The sequence below is a fragment of the Orbicella franksi genome, chromosome 2, assembly GCF_964199315.1.
Source record: "Orbicella franksi chromosome 2, jaOrbFran1.1, whole genome shotgun sequence".
Taxonomy (NCBI): Eukaryota; Metazoa; Cnidaria; class Anthozoa; order Scleractinia; family Merulinidae; genus Orbicella; species Orbicella franksi.
In genome coordinates, this window is record NC_138146.1 from 38,146,939 (window position 1) to 38,155,811 (window position 8,873).

Below are 8,873 nucleotides of genomic sequence, written 5' to 3' on the forward strand. Positions count from 1 at the left end.
TTGATAACTATTTTGCCGTAAAAACAACCATAGCTTCACGCTCATTTTCGAAAGTGGTCAACGTACCTCCGGTGAAATAATACTTAAGAATCTCTTTAAATACTGTTCACGTTCCTTTGCGTGTCAAGGAAGGAATTTCGTCATTCTTTTTCCCGCCAAAGGTGACAATATTTCACAATGGTGTGACGTCATACAAATTACTCAATACTACTTAGCTGCGTCATCATGTTAGTTTCCAGTTTCCACTGAATGAGAGTTGTGGAACAACATGGCGGACAGGGTCGTGTGGAAGCTTGTTGGTGAAATCACGGAGTTTTTGTGAGAGTTGCTTGTAGTTAAAAACATGGTAATGGATACATTCTATGTGGTTTCTTAAAGTGCTACTAAATCAAATGGTTAAAGTGCAAAATAAGGGGCCGATTCTTCACGGGGACGTTGAACAACATGGTCAGATAGCACACGGTGAGTGGTATTTGAGGAGTCATAGACGGGACGTTTATGACTCTTCAGACGAGGATATAAGCATACGGAAAGAGTTTAAAGAAGTGATCAGCTCCCTGAGTGCTGGAGCCGTCGCTGGAGCTGTTGCAAAGACGACCATTGCGCCTCTGGATCGGACAAAGATCATCTTTCAAAGTAAGTGATTTGTTAATTTTGATTAAATCATGATCATGATAATTTAACTTCCAGAGTGATACCGTTTTTGAAAGGTTTGTATTGAACGCTTATACAGATAGGGTGTGACAGATTCATCGTTTTAAGCTTTAATTTTGTTGTACTGTAAGTGTTCATTTCGGCTAGCAATGAGGTTGGGGAAGAGGTGTTAGGAATTAGTGAGGTAGGTGAACGATCAATCTGTGTGATGCAGGCGTGTTACATAGTTACATAACAGACAAATACTATACTGTGTTTGATGTCTGTAACTGCTTGGAAACTTCTGTGGCCTACATGCCAGGGAAACGTCACATGATTTTCAAAGAAAACAAATCTTGTGACTTAATTGGAAATGTTGTCTCTTTAAGTTAGGGTGTCGTTACTTCAGCTTTAATGTACTCAATGCCTTGAACTGCACTTTCACTGTAAAATAAGAATTTCAATCAATTTAAGAAATGAATAAAATTCTACCTTGCGGTGATCTCAAAACCCACAGTGTGTGATGTTTGTGTTCATCACCCTATGGTGTTTGGTGAAATGAAATTATTTGTGGTGCTGTGGTTTCTTGTTTGACATTTTTGGGGCCAAAGATCAAAGAAACTGATCTATGTAATTTATTTCTGTGACAACACTAGTTTCTGTCCGGACAGGTAACTTCCTGGAAATGTTGTTTTATCACTTGGCAGCAGTAGCTTTTCGGGTCAACTTCACAGTCATGTTCATCATGCAAACAAAACATACCAGTATGTACAAAAAAATATTTACAGGCAATTCAGTAGTGAAGACACAAAGGCAATAACATGTGTTGTGATGTGTTTATTTTGTGGAAAATTGTTGAGATATAAAACTATTATGTCAAGTGTAGACATTCAAATCATAGGGCTAAGAATATATGTTGTGGTGACAGTGTCTTGTCGACTTTCTTGTGGTGATGTGGTGTTCGTTAATTTTTTCTTGTGTGTTGTTGCAGTATTTAGAGCCCCCATGTCCTCCTCCATATGAATATACTTGTAAATATTATTTTGTGTTACACTAATGTAGCAATGTTATTGTTTATTTATAGCCTCCAATAGACAGTTCTCAGTAAAGGTAAGACAATTCAAGTGAACGTTCCTTTACCTACTATAGCTACAATGCCAGTTTCAAATATACATGTGTTGTGTATAGTATAATTATGTTAAAAGTTAATTTTTATTGAACAATTTTGAAACCAGTTCTATTTTTACAGGGCTCGAAATTAACTTTTTCATTCGGGAGCCATCTGGCGAGTAACGGAAAAATTTTGGTCGCCAACTTATTTTACATATAACTCACACAAGAACACGATTTTATATGTTACTTTGCAAGCAAGAAAAGTCACAATTGAAGAGCGAAAACAATTAGAAACAACACGAGTAACACTTAGTTATAAAGCTACCGTTGTTCTCAGGTGATATGTCTCTGGTCCGAAGGTGATGGTTATCTCCATAGTTATTTGAAATGAAGCGAAACAAAAAACATTTTAAGTCTGTGGTTTCCATTGTGGGACAAACACGGGTCCTTGCGCATTTGCGTATTTTATTCAACAACTGATGAAGGATTCAAAGTTTGGATTAACCTTTTGGCTGAATCTTCATTCCCCGCACGTAAAAACTCATGTAATTCCTTCAACTAATTGGTATCTGCCACCATTTTTGCGGCAAATGAAAAGCACATGGTGTTGAAGTGCACCTACGATCCCAGTTTCGGAAGAAGCCGCTGAAACAATATGGCGTGCCATGAACACAGTATCGACGTGTCGAAATATGTTCAATTTTTTGGATTATCTTGTAATATTCAGACATTATTTTACTGGGAACAGAAAGGTGAGTTGTATACTAGCTACCATATCTGATTGATTTCCTACTATAGAGATTTAAAAAGAAAAGTTGTGTTGTGGTTTTCTTTAGTTATCGGACAAAACGCGAGTCGCCAGCTGGCGACCAGTGAGTTGCAATTTCGAGCCCTGTTTTATGACCAGCATTTCCTTTGTATAGTATAATTGTGTTAAAAGTTCATTTTTATCGAACAATTTTCAAATCAGTTCTATTTTTATGACCAGCATACTAATGGCAACTTAGTGGCTTTTTGTTTAGCAAGCTTGGGATCTGATTGGTGTCATCTTGTATCAATTATCATTTACTACACTGTCTAGTCTTATGTAGCCATCTGTTGCCTACATGTTTAGCCACCACTGAAAAAAAAAATATACGTGTATTAAGCAACTGTTCTTTTGCCATGCACTTTAAACTTCCAGTAGTTAGATCAAGTATGTAGCTATGTAAATTAGCTACATTGCTCGAATTTGCAAAGAATTTATTGTGTACTGTTTGCCTTAATGCCAGGGAGCTGTTGGTGTCTTAAGACAAACATATTTAGAAAATGGATTCCTTGGTCTCTTCCGAGGAAACAGTGCAACAATGGCACGGATCATTCCTTATGCTTCTCTGCAGTTTACAGCACATGAACAGTTTAAACAGTTGCTTAGAAAGGATGACAAGAAAGGGTAAATCTGCTCTTACTATTAACATGAATGGGGATTTTTCAGTCTGATAGCATATATTACAGGCCCTAATTGTGTTGCAAGCCCAGCCTCTCATTCCAAGTAATTTGGACAGTTCCATGCACTACAGAATCAACAAGTAATACAATCACATCCTTGTCCAGTTTGGAAATAATTGAAATAAAAAGTAAATTCCTCTTACAGCCAAATTGGACTTGGCCTACAGCCTTGTCCAATTTTGGCTGTCCTTGGAATATTTTTCATCCAATTATTTCCAAACTGGACAGCATGTAGTGCTATTATGTATACTCCAGTAGCAAGATAGTTTGTGGCTCTAAAGGGAAAATAAACTTGTAAGCAAGAGAAAAAACAATCAAATTGTCCTCTCTCCTTTGATTTTATGATTTTAAGTTCACCTACCTGTACATGTGTATATTTTGCCTGTTGACTAAAATCTGACAGCTTTCAGCAGGCTATTATAATTGTTACTAATTATGTACACTGTAACAGCTCAGACAAGAAACATTTACACTGATTATGTGTAGCTGAAGTACAGCCAAACTGTATTCAACAGCACCTACAGCTGTAGTGAGCCAAATCCTTATGAAAGATATTTGGAAAAAAAATTAAATAATTGATAGCATACTTATTGCCATCTAAGATAGTACATGTATTTCAGAGTTGAAGTTGGTGTAAATGCAGTTGATAAATTATTAGGTATTCACAATTTAGATCTACACACTGTATGTGAAATATGAAATCATGAACCCTGAGCTAATGACACAATCTTCACCAGAAGAGTGTGGAGTTATAATTACTTTTAAATTATGTGAACACCACCACGAGTAATTATGTTTGAACAAGTACTCTGTACTCAAACATCACAAAGGACAATTAAATGACAGAAAATTGAAATCAGCATATACATTATTGACAATATTTATCCAAAAATAAGGTCGCATGTAACATTTCAAATTTGAGGGGTTTGATTCCTCCTCTTTCCATCTCCTACACTGACACAGTGCTTTTCCTCTAATTGATGCAACATGTTTTCTTAATTTTCTTCTGCAAGCACATTAGCAACTATTCTCTATCTAAATAATCTGTCCATTTGTGTTATATTTCAGAGCATTGCCTCCAGTGCGTCGATTTGTAGCTGGATCTTTAGCAGGCATTACAGCTGCGTCATTCACCTACCCTTTAGATATGATTCGGGCTAGATTGGCCATCACACAGAAAAACAGGTAATTATTTTTATCAATAAACTTAAAATAATTTATAACGATTAAAAACCATCTGTTTTACAGTAGGAACAAGGCAATCCCAGAGCCCACTTCAAGCCTGTATATAAAAACACCATCAGCACACAGGAAACTGTTACAATCAATCAATGATAAGGTTTTTTTGAAGTCCAGTTCTTCCAGTTAAACCAAATAGGGAAAACTCTTAACTGGATAGTCAGGGGAACAGGCGAGTGGAAAACTGGGAATTAAGGAGGTGGGAATTCTACAGAAGGCGGATGAACTGAAGAGAAGGTGGGTAAAGCAATTCCAAGGTGCTAGAAACTGTGAGAAGGACCCTCACCCCCTCCCTCCTTCCCCGTTCCCCTCTACCTCCCCTAGTCAAGGTGAGTTGAATGGCTCTAGTCTCTAGATTTGTTAAAAAAAGACCGGAAGCTGCTATAGGCTGAACTGCAAGGATTATGATGTACATGTATTTGGTGAAACTTATCTCTGAGATCCCTACGTGTTAATGGTTTTGTAACTGTTTTTTTTTCCTCATTATTTCATTAGGTACACTGGGCTGAATATTTTCACCAAAATTTACAGAGAAGAAGGGTTTTCGGCCTATTACAGAGGGTTGCTCCCCACCTTGATGGGAATAATGCCTTATGCTGGCATAAGCTTCTTTACGTATGAAACACTTAAAAAACTGTACTCTGACTACTTCCATCAGAAAAAACTCAACCCACTTCACAGACTTCTATTTGGTGCATGTGCTGGGCTCTTTGGCCAATCTGCCACATACCCACTGGATATAATTCGTCGGCGAATGCAGACTGATGGGATTTCTGGGCCTTCAAGGCCAGAGTATCGCAAAATGTGGACTACAGCGAAGTATGTTTATGCGACGGAAGGATTGAGAAAGGGCTTGTACAAGGGACTCAGCATGAATTGGGTCAAGGGACCCATTGCTGTTGGAATAAGTTTTACAACGTTTGATCTGTTGCACGGTTTTTTCCAGAGGCATTACATTCAAGCAGAGACTGGTTGAGGAGGACACAAATAAGTTTGCCCCCCCCCCCCCCCCCACCCCTGCCAAAAAAAAAAACCTGGTACACGTTTATATGCCTGTACTGGAAGTGAAATTGATTTAGATGATGTAGGATGAACATATATGGTGGCTGGCTTGTTAAGTAGCATTGCTAACTGACATTGGTAACAGGTTGAAAGCGATCATTAGACTCATTTGTAAATCTACAGTGGACCAGTGTCAAGTCAAAGAAGACATTTCAGCAGTGGTTAGCGCCCGCAGATGGTAGTTTTTCCACATTATTGGTCGTGAAAACATGGACTTCGCTGCACCAAATGGGAAACTTCAATGATTCGTAGAGAGCTTAAAGACACAGTTGCTTTGTTCACTAAGGACTTGCCCAGATAGTTTCGGGCAATATAAAATTAATAATCATTTACTTAAAAACCTTGGGTACATTTCTTACAATTATTTATGAATTTTGAAATGCGAAATTTGCACGGTAGTGTTTTTGCAGATGAACAACATTCTTCGTCTGAAATTAAAGTTTTATGACATGTACATGTAATATTATAGAGGGATCTAAATGAATTTTGTACGATATCACGCCGACCTCTTCGTTCCTTCTTGCTTTTGTCAAAATTTGTTGCTAAAGGAGAAGATTGTCCACGATTATCTATAATCTATTTAAAAAATTATGGAAGATTTTGTAAAGAACATTTACATGTATAAGCCTTAAACTAACGAACTATGTTTTCTGAATTTTTTTATTCATAATAAAGTGTATTATCGTTTGTCTCACGATGTAGTCACTTGAGATGTAGATCGCGACGTTTCGACTGCTTACTGCTAGTCTTCTTCAGGCGATAAGGTCGACTGATTGCACGGTATCATTTATATCACAAAGGTCGGCTGTGATTGGTGCATTTCGATCCTCCTATTGTTCCATTATTCCGGCGAGTAGCTGTTCCCTCAGTGGTCCGCTGGTGTACCGTTCTCCTGCTGTTGTGTTTCTTGATCGTGGGTATCCATGCTTCAGGAATTTCAATTCCACTATCCCTGTTGATGTTGTTAGGGTGAAGTCTTATGTGAATAGCTTCCTTGACCCTACGTGTGTACCAGTGAGGATCTCGATCAATAAACTTGACCTCATTCCAGATAGGATAGTGGCCGGTCTCGTGGGTGTGTTCAGAAACGGCGGAGGTCTGGGTTCAGGCGAGTCGTATATCCCTGTCGTGTTCTTTGATCCTCTCCTGCATAGATCTCCCTGTTTCCCCGATGTAGACTTTGCCGCACTCAGAGGGAATCCTGTAGACAACACCATCTTGTTTAGCCGGGTTGACGGTGTCCTTTGGTCGCACTAAGTGTGACCGAAGTGTCGTGTCGGACTTAAAGACGGTGCGAATGCCTTGTTGTTCTAGGCAGCGGCGGAGAGACTCCGAAACTCCTTGGACATAAGGTAAAACGGCGGTGGATTTAAATTCCGCGACAGGCTCTCTTCTTGGGGTTGTTCGTGCCTTTGTGATCTTCTGTACAAAAGAGGAGGGATATCCGTTAGAAACGAGTACAGATGACAGATGTTTCTTCTCTCTAGCGATTACTGATGGTTTGGTGACGAGACGTTTAGCCCGGTCGTATAGACACTTCACAATACCGCGCTTTACTGAACGAGGGTGGTGTGAATCATAAGCTAGGTACTGATCAGTATGTGTTGGTTTCCTGTAGACACTGGTGGTAAGGCGGCCATCAGGTTCTCTGTAAACCGTCAACCCGGCTAAACAAGATGGTGTTGTCTACAGGATTCCCTGTGAGTTGGGCAAAGTCTACATCGGGGAAACAGGGAGATCTATGCAGGAGAGGATCAAAGAACACGACAGGGATATACGACTCGCCCGAACCCAGACCTCCGCCGTTTCTGAACACACCCACGAGACCGGCCACTATCCTATCTGGAATGAGGTCAAGTTTATTGATCGAGATCCTCACTGGTACACACGTAGGGTCAAGGAAGCTATTCACATAAGACTTCACCCTAACAACATCAACAGGGATAGTGGAATTGAAATTCCTGAAGCATGGATACCCACGATCAAGAAACACAACAGCAGGAGAACGGTACAACAGCGGACCACTGAGGGAACAGCTACTCGCCGGAATAATGGAACAATAGGAGGATCGAAATGCACCAATCACAGCCGACCTTTGTGATATAAATGATACCGTGCAATCAGTCGACCTTATCGCCTGAAGAAGACTAGCAGTAAGCAGTCGAAACGTCGCGATCTACATCTCAAGTGACTACATCGTGAGACAAACGATAATACACTTTATTATTGCATCTACCACGATGAATAACAACAACCTTTTCCTCGACATTTTTTATTCATATCACACAACTTTTTTGTAAGTCACTCACCATAAGATAGTTTCCATATTTTTCCTTATTCGTATCATTATTATAGCTGTTTTCAGTGAAAAGATGTGCCTAGATCTCTGCCATGACATGGTTAAACAAGAAATCAGCCTAGTTTATGCATTGGATTCGGTATATGTAGAGTTCAACGTAAAAAATTAACTTTGTAACTTCCGTCAAATAGTCGACTAGCTCCGTCGATGATGCGGTAACATTTACTGTCGAATCTGTCGAATGTAATTGCATTCCCTTTCATGTGATCAGTGAAGTACGATTTGAATTAGGCAATGCACTGGCTTTGGAAGGCGCAAAAAGAACGATTCTGATTGGCCAAAGCTTCATAAGCAGCTATAGTTGTATACCCGTGCCTAGCAAAGGAAACACTTGATCAAGCTTTGAATTGGTCAGACATCATAAAGAGGAAACACTTATTCTTCATATTTAAATCTCTTACCAAAAATCAGAGCTGTAATTGCGATGTCTTAATTTTATCTAGCTGTCCAGATGCGCATTTGAGTTGTCTCTGTAAATTCTATTTTGTGTATAAGTGTGTTCCAAGTCGTGACAATACCAACTAAGGCCCGTCCACACTACGCTGGAGAATTTTTAAATCGCAGCCGTCCACACTAATCCGTCACGAAAACGGAGCCTTTCAAAAACGCTATTCAAACCGGGGGAATTTGAAAACCCCAGTTTTGTGTTTTAGTGTGGACGGAAAACGTTTTGAAAACGGAGCTTTTCGAAAACGATATGATGACGTTACGATTATCATGTGGTTTCTGTGCGATAATCTTCAAACACAACTCCAAAATGACCGGTGATTGCAACCTCGTTCCCAGGGTTTCTTATCTTACCGCCCCCTGGAGCGAGCGAGGAGAGATCTCTCCTCGCTCGCTCTGGGGGCGGTAAGATGAGAGACCCCGAGAACGAGGTTGCGGTGATTGTTGCGTTTTCAAATTTCTCCGACGTACTGTGGACGGGGCCTAAGCCTTAGGGAGCCCCGCACTAAAAGCCTCCGAGGAACCGGCAGCA

The 8,873-nt window shown here is 39.8% G+C and overlaps 1 protein-coding gene across 1 annotated transcript; it reads left to right on the top strand.

Annotated features, from left to right (window-relative positions):
- Positions 1-188: 188 nt before the first annotated feature.
- Positions 189-7,137, top strand: LOC145479778 (mitochondrial coenzyme A transporter SLC25A42-like). Its single transcript, XM_081458227.1, has 5 exons — positions 189-636; positions 1,718-1,743; positions 3,018-3,178; positions 4,303-4,419; positions 4,969-7,137. The coding sequence occupies exons 1-5, from the start codon at positions 363-365 to the stop codon at positions 5,447-5,449; spliced, it is 1,059 nt and encodes a 352-aa protein (XP_081314353.1). The 5' UTR covers positions 189-362; the 3' UTR covers positions 5,450-7,137.
- Positions 7,138-8,873: the final 1,736 nt, after the last annotated feature.